The following is a 12,844-nucleotide window of genomic DNA, read 5'->3' as shown; positions in this document are numbered from 1 at the left end:
ATCAATTTTTCTCTGCCATCCACGTCCAAGGAGATTAGCTACAGTGCCATGGGTTGTAAAATTCTTGCTTATGTTGCACACCTTGGATAAAGGAACATCAAGATACCAAATATGTGTATATTATTGGTTTATTTTATTTTTTTCATAAGATTATTTATTTATGGGTACAATATATTTGTATTTATTTTTTTTATTATTATTTTTTAATATTTTTACAATTTTTTTTTTTGTTCACTTTTTGGTCTTTTACACATTGTTCCACTATGAGACTTTCACTTTTTGCAGCCTGATCGGCTGTATAGCGCAGGAATGCAGCACCATCCCTGTGTTATGCAGCCTGTCAGCGCTGCACAGGGAGAAATTACTTTGGTCACGCACTGCGCATGACCAAAGTAACTTCCTGCCTGCTGGTGACCCGGATGTTGTCATGATGACATCGGGTCACCATGACAACATCCGGGACCAGACTCAGACGCCGCGGGACACCGGCAGAGAAGGTTTGTATCGCACTTACCTCCTCTTGCCACTGGAATGCAGCAATCGATTTCGATCGCAGTATTTCCAGGGTTAATGTGCAGAGAGCGGTGCGGGACCACTCCCTGCACATAGCACTGGGTGTCAGCAGTGACAATCAGCTGACACCCGGCGGCGATCTCGCCCGCACCGCTTGTGTGCTGGCGCAATCTCCAAGGCGTACTAATACGTATATGTCCCATAAGGCCCAGGGCACAGATATGTATTAGTACACCTTGGGCCAGAAAGGGGTTAAAAAGTTAGTAAAAAAACACACCACCATTTAATTTTATCCAAAAAAGCGATAGATTACCTTTAAAAATAGATATAGCAGTTTAAATAAAGACCCACAATTCCCTAAGATTAAGAGTCTGTAATATACTCTTGCTAAGCTGCCATACAGCTTAAAGTGCACCTGTCCGCAGGATTTTGCTCAGTAAACTACATACACTATCAGGTGGGTGACATTATACTGATTAATATGATACCTTGGTTGATTAAATCTGTCCTCTGGTTCTTGTGCAATCTTTACTTTCAGTTTGGAGATAATGATATGCTCGTGCTCCGGGGCGGCCTGTGGGGGTGCTCTATCTGGTGCTCTGCCTACATATTCATCTGTATGCTCTTTTGACAGCTCACTGTGCCTTCACTGACCTGCCTCCTATTTTACATAATGCATCTAATAGTGCGGGGCTAGGTAAAATAGGAGGCAGGACAGTGAAGGCACATTAAGCTGTCATAAGAGCATACAGATGAATATATAAGCAGAGCACCAGATAGAGCGCCCCCCACAGGCGGCCCCGGAGCACAAGCATATCATTATCTCCAAACTGAAAGTAAAGATTACACAAGAACCTCAGCACGGATTTCATCAACCAAGGCATGGGCGTACCCACCGTGGGGCAGGAGGGGGCAGCTGCCCCCCCCCTAGAAGCAGGGACGCACGGCGCACACCAGGGCCGGCGTCAGCACCCGGCGCACCCGGGCAAATGCCGGGGCCCCTCACCGTCAGCGCCCGCTCCCCCCCGCTTGCTCAGGGCCCCGGCAGAATACTTACCCCTCCCCGTGCCTCCGCAGCAATCCTGTCTCTTCCGCGGCTGCTGCACTGTGACGTCTCTGGTCAGAGGGCGTGGTGACGTCTTTACACCGCGCTCTCTCCTGAGCAGTCACAGCGCAGAGTGGGAAGACGCCGGCGACGCTGAGGAGTCTGGAGCAGCGGCAGCAGGTGAGACATGAGGTGAGTATTTGATTATTTTTTTTTTTATTGTATGGAGGCATGGGGCATTATAAGGGAGGGGGGGTGACATCCTGCATGGGGCATTATATGGGGGGGACATCATGCATGGGGCATTATAAGGGGGGGTGACATCCTGCATGGGACATTTTAACCCCTTAACAACATTTGCCGTACTAATACGCGTCTGTGCCCTGGGACTTAAGAGCCAAACCCGTATTAGTACGTCATGGCGATCGCGCGTGCACACAGGCTGTGCGGGCACGATCGCCGCCGGGTGTCAGCTGATTGTCACAGCTGACACCCGGTACTATGTGCAGGGAGTGGTCCTGCACCGCTCCCAGCACGTTAACCCCCGCGATGCTGCGATCGAAGTCGATCGCGGCATTGCGGGGGCAAGGGGAGGTGATCGCCGATACTCACCTCCTCTTCCGGCTTCCAGCGCAGTCTGCAAAGGCTTCCCGGGTGTTGCCATGATGACCCGATGTCGTCATGACAACATCCGGGTCACCAGACAGCAGGAAGATTGCTTGGACATGCGCAGTGCATCTCCAAGCAATCTTCACACTGTGCATTTCTGACAGCTTGCATGGCATAGGGATGGTGCTGCATTCCTGTGCCATGCAGGCGATCAGAGAAAAAAAAGTGAAAGTCCCAGAGTGGGACAAAGTAATAAAGTGTATAAACTGTGTGAAAGTGGAAAAAAAAATAAAAAAAAAATTTGCAAAAATATAAAAAAAAAATAAAAAATATAATCCACCAAAAATAAAAATATAATGTACCCATCAATAAATATTATTATAAAAAAAAAAAAAAAAAACAATAAAAGTACACATATTTGGTATCGCCGCGTCCGGAACAACCTGACCTATAAAACTGTCCCACTAGTGAACCCCTTCAGTGAACACGGTAAAAAAAAAAAAAAAACGAAGCAAAAAACAATGCTTTATCACCATACCGCCAAACAAAAAGTGGAATAACACGTGAGCAAAAAGACGCATATAAATAAAAATTATACCGCTGAAAACGTCATCTCGTCCCGCAAAAAACAAGCCACCATACAGCTCCATCAGCCGAAAAATAAAAAAGTTATAGCTCTCAGAATAAAGCGATGCTAAAAAATATTTTTTTTCTATAAAATAGCTTTTATTGTGTATAAGCGCAAAAACATAGAAAAATGATACAAATGTGGTACCGCTGTAAACGTACTGACCCGAAGAATAAAGATACCTCATCAATTTTACCACACGCGGAACAGAATTAAAAAAAAAAAAAAAAACAATTCCTGAATTGTTGGTTTTTGTTTATTCTGCCTCCCAAAAATCGGAATAGAAAGCGATCAAAAAATGTCACGTGCCTGAAAATGGCAACAATAACAACGTCAAGTCATCCCGCAAAAAACGAGCCGTCACATGACTGTCTGCCAAAATCTGGAAAAATTATAGCTCTCAAAATATGGCGATGCAAAAACTAGATTTTACAAAAAATGCGTCTTTTAGTGTGTGACAGCTGTCAGTCATAAAAACCCCATATGATTCTGGCATTGCTGTAATCACACTGACCCGAAGAATAAAGTCGTCTAATCACTTATACCGCACAAGGAACAGCGTCAAAAATAAACTCTTGGGTTAGGATTGGGCTAGGGTTAGGGCTGGGTTTGGGGCTAGGGCTGTGCTGGGGCTAGGGTTGTGCTGGGGCTAGGGTTGTGCTGGGGCTAGGGTTGTGCTAGGGCTAGGGTTGTGCTAGGGCTAGGGTTGTGCTAGGGCTAGGGTTGTGCTAGGGTTAGGGCTGGGGTTGGGATTTTTTTCAAAAGTAAGAAAAAAAGATGACGATATGGCGACTAGTGTTGAGAGCAAGTGCTCGCTACTTGAGTTTGCATCGGGTGCTCTGGTATGCATTGAGTATCGTGGGTATTTGAGTGACATGCTCGAGTCTCTGCCCCACATGCTTCGCGGCCAAAAAACTTTACGGGGATTGCCTTCCATGCACGAGCGATCCCCGCATGTTTTTTTTTGGGTGTCTAATAACCGTGAAACATGCGGAGCAGGGACTCGAGCATGTCACTCGAGCACACGCTGTACATGGTGCATACCTGTGTACCCGATGCAAACTCAAGTAGCGAGCACTTGCGCTCAAGAATAATGACAACTTATTCAATATGATGACCTAATGTAAACAAATTCTTTGCCGTACCTCTGGGTTCAAAATGTTCACTATACACCTTAATAAAATCCTTGAGGGGTATAGTTTCCAAAATGGGGACACTTGTGGGGGAGCTCCACTGTTTAGGCACATCACGGGCTCTCCAAACGCGACATGGTGTCCGCTAACAAATTGAATGGAAAATCGGCTCAAATTGTTAGCGGACGCCATTTTGCGTTTGGAGAGCCCCTGTGTGCCCAAACATTGGAGCTCCCCCACAAGTGACCCCATTTTGGAAACTAGACCCCCCAAGGCACCTATCTAGATGCATAGTGAGCACTTGGAACCCCCAGGTGCTTCACAAATTGATTCGTAAAAATGAAAAAGTGAAAAAAAAAACACTTTTTCATTTTTATGAATTCATTTGTGAAGCACCTGGGGTTCCAAGTGCTCACTATGAATCTAGATAGGTGCCTTGGGGGGTCTAGTTTCCAAAATGGGGTCACTTGTGGGGGAGCTCCAATGTTTGGGCACACAGGGACTCTCCAAATGCAACATGATATCCTTTAACAAATTGTCGGCTCAAATTGTTAGCGGACACCATGTTGCGTTTGGAAAGCCCCTGTGTGCCCAAACTTTGGAGCTCCCCCACAATTGACCCCATTTTGGAAACTAGACCCCCCAAGGCACCTATCTAGATGCATAGTGAGCACTTGGAACCCCCAGGTGCTTCACAAATTGATTCGTAAAAAATGAAAAAGTGAAAAAAAATACATTTTTTAATTTTTATGAATCAATTTGTGAAGCACTTGGGGTTCCAAGTGCTCACTATGCATCTAGATAGGTGCCTTGGGGGGTCTAGTTTCCAAAATGGGGTCACTTGTGGGGGAGCTCCAATGTTTGGGCACACAGGGACTCTCCAAATGCAACATGATATCCGCTAACAAATTGAATGGAAAATCGGCTCAAATTGTTAGCGGACACCACGTTGCGTTTGGAGAGCCCCTCTGCGCCCAAACTTTGGAGCTCCCCCACAAGTGACCGCATTTTGGAAACTAGACCCCCCAAGGCACCTTTCTAGATGCATAGTGAGCACTTGGAACCCCCAGGTGCTTCACAAATTGATTCGTAAAAATGAAAAAGTGAAAAAAAAAACACTTTTTCATTTTTATGAATCAATTTGGGAAGCACCTGGGGTTCCAAGTGCTCACTATGAATCTAGATAGGTGCTTTTGGGGGTCTAGTTTCCAAAATGGGGTCACTTGTGGGGGGAGCTCCAAAGTTTGGGCACACAGGGGCTCTTCAAACACAACATGGCGTCCACTAATTATTCAAGCAAATTTTACAATCAAAAAGTCAAATGGCGCTCCTTCCCTTCCGAGCCCTGCCGTGCGCCCAAACAGTGTTTTTTCCCCAAATATTGGGTATCTGCGTGCCCAGGGGAAATTGCACAACAAATTTTGGGGTCCATTTTTTCTTGTTACCCTTGTGAAAATAAAAAAAATTGGGTCTAAAGTAACATTTTTGTGAAAAAAGTTAAATGTTCATTTTTTTCTTCCACATTCAAAAAATTCCTGTGAAGCACCTGAAGGGTTAATAAAGTTCATGAATGTGGTTTTGAGCACCTTGAAGGGTGCAGTTTTTAGAATGGTGTCACTTTTGGGTATTTTCTGTCATAAAGACCTCTCCAAGTGACTTCAAATGTGATGTGGTCCCTAAAAAAATGGTTTTGTAAATTTTGTTGGAAAAATGAGAAATCGCTGGTCAACTTTTAACCCTTATAGCTCCCTAACAAAAAAAAAATTTGGTTCCAAAATTGTGCTGATGTAAAGTAGACATGTGGGAAATGTTATTTATTAACTCTTTTGTGTGACATATCGCTCTGATTTCAGGGCTTAAAAATTCAAATTTTGAAAATTGCAAAATTTTCAAAATTTTTGCCAAATTTCCATTTTTTTCACAAATAAACGCAAGTGATATCGAAGAAATTTTTCCACAATCATGAAGTGCAATATGTCACGAAAAAACAATCTCAGAATCAGGGGGATCCGTTGAAGCGTTCCAGAGTAATTACCTCATAAAGTGACAGTGGTCAGAATTGTAAAAATTGGCCCGGTCATTAACGTGCAAACCACCCGCGGGGCTTAAGGGGTTAAGGGGGGGGTGACATCCTGCATGGGACATTATAGGGGGGGTGACATCCTGCATGGGGCATTATAAGGGAGGGGGTGTGTGACATCCTGCATGGGGCATTATAAGGGGGGTGGGTGTGACATCCTGCATGGGGCATTATAAGGGAGGGGGGGTGACATCTTTCATGGGGCATTATAAGGGGGGGGGAGTGACATCCTGCATGGGGCATTATAAGGGGGGGGTGACATCCTGCATGGGGCATTATAAGGGAGGAGGGGGGGTGACATCCTGCATGAGGCATTATAAGGGAGGGGGGTGACATCCTGCATGGGGCATTATAAGGGAGGGTGTGTGTGTGACATCCTGCATGGGGCATTATAAGGGAGGGGGGGTGACATCCTGTGTGGGGCATTATAAGGGAGGGGGGGTGTGACATCCTGCATGGGGCATTATAAGGAAGGGGGGTCATCCTGCATGGGGCATTATATGGGGGGGAACAGCCTGCATGGGGCATTATGTGGGGGGAACAGCCTGCGTGGGGCATTATCTGGGGGGGAACAGCCTGCATGAGGCATTATGTGTGGGGAACAGCCTGCATGGAGCGTTATATGGGGGCCAGTATTCTGTATGGAGCGTTATATGGGGGCCAGTATTCTGTATGGAGCGTTATATGGGGGCCAGTATTCAGTATGGAGCATTATATGGGGGTCAGTATCCTGTATGGAGCGTTATATGGGAGCCAGTAGTCTGTATGGAGCGTTATATGGGGGCCAGTATCCTGCATGGAGCGTTATATGGGGGCCAGTATTCTGCATGGAGCGTTATATGGGGGCCAGTATTCTGTAGGGAGCGTTATATGGGGGCCAGTATCCTGTATGGAGCGTTATATGGGAGCCAGTATTCTGTATAGAGCGTTATATGGGGGCCAGTATCCTGTATGGAGCGTTATATGGGGACCAGTGTCCTGTAAGAGGCATTTTATGGGGGCCAGTATACTGTGTGGAGCGATTTGCCGGTTTCTGAGCTATTGTGGAATTTGCAATAGATATCGGTCATGTAATGTAAGAAGTGAAATCTTTGCATTGTACTATATATATATTTCTCTTCGGTATCTGTGACCATGGCTTGCCCCCCCCTAGTTTTGATCCTGGGTACGCCCATGAACCAAGGTATCATATTAATCAGTGTAATGGTACCCACCTGACAGTGTATGTAGTTTACTGAGCACAATCCTGCTGACAGGTGCACTTTAAGGATTTATAATGGGCCCACTTATCACAATTTTATTAAATATCAAGTTTATCATATATTCATATATGAAATAATATAATCCAAACCCCAATTTAAAAACTTATAGCACACAATTGTGATACTTACTTCTTGCATTTAAGAGCCCAAATTTAGCCTTAGGGTATGTGCCCACGTAGCGTTTTACAAGCGTATATTCTGCGCGAATTTCCGCAGCGTAAACGCTTGTGAAACGCTTGGTAATCCGTGCCCCATGGTCCCCAATGAGAATCCGCAATTTCAATGCCCATTCTGCGGATTTTTCCGCAGCGTTTTTGATGCGCTCAAAAATCCGCAGCATGTCCATTATTTGTGCATTTCTGCATGCGGATTTGAGGTCCCAATGCACTAGAAAAACGCATGGCAAACCGCATGTAAAAACGCTGGTAAAATCCGCAAGCGTTTTTGACTGCCAAGAACATGCAGAATCGCTGCAGAAATTTTCTGCTTCATTTCTGCATCGTGGGCACATAGCCTTATTCTGGTTCTATTTTTTTCTACCTCCCTTTTTGTCTTTGGGACAATAATTTGTATGCTCCACTGAGGAGACAACTTAATATGAAAGATGATCAGTAATAGAATATATTAACTTTTGAGTATGTATTTTGCCAAGTTATGTAGTTTATAATGACCAAAGTTTCGGTGACACTCAATAGGGTTTGCAGAAATCCATGAATGTTACCGAAACAAACCCATTTAGATGTATGAAATTGGTTTTTCAGTCTTAAAAATTTCTGCATCATATCTGCCGCTTGTAAAAATGCCGTATAGCTGCACAGTCAGGAAGCATGTAGAGCAGATCTGTCACTAGATTTCACAATACACGCTGCATTCATTAAATGGATCTATAAGGAATGGATAAGAAATTAGCATTTCCTAAAAAAAATCCAGTCACAATGTCTGAGTTCGACTTTCCTATAGGATTATACTATCTCTGCCCGTCTAGCATGATTTCCAACTCCTTAATGCCCTTTCTCCCTGCTGCTCCTGAAATCTCAAACTACTCAGTACATGCTGCAGCAATCAGTCAGGCTGACTGGGAGGAGATCAAGTTCACTTCCATTCTAGTGAATTTTCAAAGTCAGTCAGTTTAAGAGATCTGTTTAATAATGTATGTAATTTGTGTTGTTGCAACCACTTTAAAGTAGCACTCCAGTCCACATTTTAGTTTTAGTTTTTTGTAATGTTTATTACTGGTATGTGTGTTTAATACATTTACTGATTGCTGCATTTTCCAGTTGTCAACGCCTTTGCAGTACTGATCTGCCCCACATGACCCACTCTGTGACAAGTCCGGTCCATACAGAACACGTTGTGCTATCTAAAGTCACTTTTTAAACTAATTCTTATAAAACTAATTTTTTGAAATGTATTGAAAAAGTAACTTAATGTACCTTATACCACTAATATTCTTGAAAATGGGTTTAATACTCCTGCTGGAGACCCTAGTCCTTCTGTTGTTTGTGGCTTAATGATGTCTCATTATGACCTATTTTGGCTTATGTTCACTTACATATTCCCAAAGGAGAACAGGTCATCGTTTTCTGTGTGATTACCACATTCATCTTGTGCCGCCTTTCCTCTGATTTGTTTGTCTCTGCAGAAAGAGATACCTCAAATTCAGCTCAAATGAGCATAACCTTAAAAAAATAGTCGTTGTGTAAGTTTATGCTACAAGGTCTGTGGTCCAGGATGTTGACCTCAGTTTGGAGTAGTTCCAGTGTCATAATATCTGTTAATTGCTCTCCTCTGATTCATAAACTGTGATCATTCCTTCACAGAACCATCATGAGATTTGTGAACACGTGCAACGTTGACCAGCATCTGAAGTTTATTGCTTTTGCATACACTGTTCCATTTTCTGTTTATATTCCACTAATTTTATGTACTCTGCCTCTATAAACAATGCAAAAATTATGAACACATGCTCTTCTCTTTCAGATCTGGAGCTGCTTTGCTTCATAAAGCCTCTACCGTTTCTTCTTGAAAAAATGGTTGCCTAAATGAAGACAGCCAATGTATCAGGAAATGGCATTACTGGCAGGAAAAGCAGAGGCCGACTTCACCTCCTTTAGGTTTAAGAATGTGAGTGAGAATTTTTGTGAAGTGCGGACCCGCAAAGGGGTGTTCTACAAAACAGCTAAGCTCCTTCGACCTGGAGAGGAGAGATGTTACAGAGGCCAAGTGGAGGATAGGATGCGACAAGTCATCATCAATGTAGGGGGCATAAAGTACCGGATCCCATGGACCACACTAGAAGACTGTCCACTAACAAGGCTGGGAAAACTTAAAGCTTGCAACAATTATGATGAAATCATGGATATTTGTGATGATTATGACATCAATTGCAATGAGTTTTTCTTTGATCGTAACCCATGTGCCTTTAGGACTATTATGACTTTCTTGGCAGCTGGCAAGCTAAGGATACTGAGAGAGATGTGTGCCCTTTCTTTCCAGGATGAACTCATATACTGGGGGATAGAGGAAGAGCAATTGGAGTGGTGCTGTCTTAGAAAGCTGCAGCAGAAGGAGGAGGAATTAGCTGAAGCTAAAATGTATGAAGGTGAATATGGCACCTCCAAGGAGAATTCACAAAGTGCCTTGCAGGACAGTGGGCGTTTGGCCCAGTGCATGAAGCATCTCAGGGACATGGTGGAGAACCCTCACTCAGGGATTCCTGGAAAGATTTTTGCCTGTTTGTCAGTTTCTTTTGTGGCAATCACAGCTGTAAGTCTCTGTATTAGCACCATGCCAGATTTCAGAGACGAGGAAGATAGGGTAAGTCTGGTAAACAGAATATGAGTTTCTTTTTTTTTACATTTACATTATAACATAAGGCTGGGTTGATGCCTGTGTTTTGGAATTCAAGTCCGAAATGGGTCAGTTGCATAACTGATGTAATTGGAAGCACAAGGGCCCCATTCATTATTATGGGTCTGTCTGGGTTCCGTTATCCATCAGTTTGTAGAATGTAAATGTATGCATCATGCAGAACTTTTTTTTTCTGTTCTGAAATCTGACAGCTGAATTCCATTTGTCAGTACCTACAATGGAACATACAAATGGAATTCCCAATTACAGGTATGAACCCAGCCCAACTATTCATTTACATATGTTAAGTAAGAAATAAAAACATAATATTTTCGGCCCAAGATAATGTAAACGTTCATGGCGATTTGACATGTTCTATTAAAATGTATCTTTTTTTCTTATTTTTATTTCACCTCTCCGTTGCGGATATATTAGCAATCAAAGTATTTGGCACCTAATCAGTTCACTTTTTTGAAGTGTAAGTGGGTGTTATCAGCTAATTTTCACTGGGGGTGCATGTACTTCTTTTACCTGTATGATGCTGATTAATTATAACAGGCAGCAACACACAAAGGGAATAATACCCCCCACAATAGCTTAGAGGAGAGTTCTCAGTGTATGAGAAATATAACGTCAGACAGCTCTGATTTCCTGGTCTAACCTCCTGCATGAATCTGTGTGAGGGGAGGGACAGTGTAGCTGAGTTTAGCCGTGTCATATTACAAAGCCTTCTATCAACTCTCCTGATAACTTAGTGTGTCAGTAATCACACTAATTTCTGCTATGTTCAAGCAACTTGTAATTGCTCTGCGGTGAAATTAGGCTGTCATTACATCTCACACAGGAGTAACCTGCATGTTCTAGACTACTCCTGTGTGTGATGTAATGACACCCTGCTCTGATCTAACATGTAGGAGGTTATGTGACAACTATTCAGACTTGCTGGCTCACACTGGGGTTTATGTGTGAGCCAAAAGTCGCTATTACAATGTAAGCCTATAGAGCCAAGTTCTTACCCCTACCCCCCACCCCAACACTCCACAGGCTTACATTGTAAAATCCACTTCCGGCTCACATATAGAGCCCTGTGTGATCTGAAAAGTCTGAATTTCAGTCATGAAATTCAGAAGACCAGAGCGGTGCTGGACACCGGAGAAGACATAGATTGATGAGTGTATTAATACATCTACACTTCATTACATACTTACACATTCACACAGGTTTAGCCCATTATAATTTTAATGGGAGTGCTTATTTAAGACCTGTAAAGCAATAAAATAATTTAATGTAATGATATTACCATAATGACAGTGCCGTGAAAATGGGATGGTGTCTTCTATTCTGAAGACTATTTCATTACTAAACCGATAAAGGCTCAGTTTATAGTGGGTTCCATTAGCTATCTCTCTGGATTATGGTATTTTAGTGGCAATAGTAGCACTTGAGGTTCTGAAATGGTGTAAACAGTCTTCTATACAAGGAAACAAATTAATTTAAAACATAGATATAACAATTTTGAACAAAAGCAGGTTTTATCTCATACATTTACATTCTGCATTGATTAGATATTTCTTTTACAAGGTGTTTGCCTGTTACAAAGTTCAGAAGGAAGTACCAAGAAGACACATGGAGACATGCACACTGCCAATTAAGCCGTGTCTCTTACTGGGTAATTGACTCTGTTTCATGTCAAAACTGATCAATACATGTGTACAAAATTCTGAAGTGGCTTGTTACATGGCTTTATGTCACCTAGCTCTGAAAGCCACATGATAAATGATGGTGACAGTGTGCATAATTGTTAAGGTTGATTCTCCTTACATGTGAGAATTGGGGCACATGTAATATCATGTAAAGAATAAACCTAGTCATTATATTTGTCTTATTGATCTGCACTGATGACAGATAATTCACTGTTATTTAACAATATTCTAGAGTTCAAATGCCCTACGTCTACAAAGTGAGCCACATCATTGCCTGAGTCGCAGGCACTAAATCTATTTTTTCACATGCGATTTTGCATTTTGGGTATGACATTATGTGATCTATCACTCTGTACTAAATGCAGCAGTAGTTGCTCAATAAATTATGTAGAGTTGCAGTATTTCATAAACCTCGGATTTGGTAAACATAGTGCTGCTCTAGAGTGCACTATTACAATGTATTCCTCTTGCCAACATTGATCGAAAGATCAGCTTTTACCGTCTTATTTAGATGGCGTTCTATATATAGGCCAAAAATATACCTACTGTAGGGATTTACTCTCTCTGGTAGGCATTAGGCCTTAGGTAGCGTTCACACAGGCAATGCAGTTTTGGTCTAAACACATGCAGTTTTTATTGCTTTTTACAGGTTGTCCAGCACCAGAAGAAAATCATAAACATAAATCCCTTGCCTTGTCCAGGTGCTAAATAAACACAGACCCTGGCTACTCACACATGGATGAGATAGCCCCAGCTAGGAGCTATTGTCCATAGCAACCATTGACACTTGCAGTTCTCTGCATACGGCCTGTGCAGACTCTTTTCAGAGAGGGATTCTGGCCTGTCTCTCTCTCTTCAGCTCCAAGACACATCCAATCAGGTCAGCTTCCCTGAGCTGACTGACTTAGATGAACACCTAGCTTGTTTATTTGCATAGCTAACCAGGTGTACCTATCAGAACCCGTGGAGCTATGATTTAACCCTAGCCTACCTGGCTCTGCTATACTACATTTCTTTGCCC

The 12,844-nt window shown here is 42.9% G+C and overlaps 1 protein-coding gene across 2 annotated transcripts in view; it reads left to right on the top strand.

The window, feature by feature from the left end:
- Window positions 1-12,844, top strand: part of KCNG2 (potassium voltage-gated channel modifier subfamily G member 2) — a 344,727-nt gene that overhangs the window by 174,701 nt on the left and 157,182 nt on the right. For both annotated transcript variants that reach the window (XM_073678900.1, XM_073678899.1), the window contains one exon: window positions 9,251-10,087. In XM_073678900.1, the coding sequence (XP_073535001.1) occupies window positions 9,326-10,087 (762 nt within the window). In that variant the 5' untranslated portion in view covers window positions 9,251-9,325. The remainder of the gene's footprint in view (window positions 1-9,250; window positions 10,088-12,844) is intronic.

The sequence above is a fragment of the Phyllobates terribilis genome, unplaced genomic scaffold (assembly GCF_046119375.1).
Source record: "Phyllobates terribilis strain yellow unplaced genomic scaffold, ASM4611937v1 Scaffold_4__5_contigs__length_816908805, whole genome shotgun sequence".
Taxonomy (NCBI): domain Eukaryota; kingdom Metazoa; phylum Chordata; class Amphibia; order Anura; family Dendrobatidae; genus Phyllobates; species Phyllobates terribilis.
Note: the sequence above shows the minus strand (reverse complement) of the source record. Positions and strands in the feature narration are given on the sequence as shown.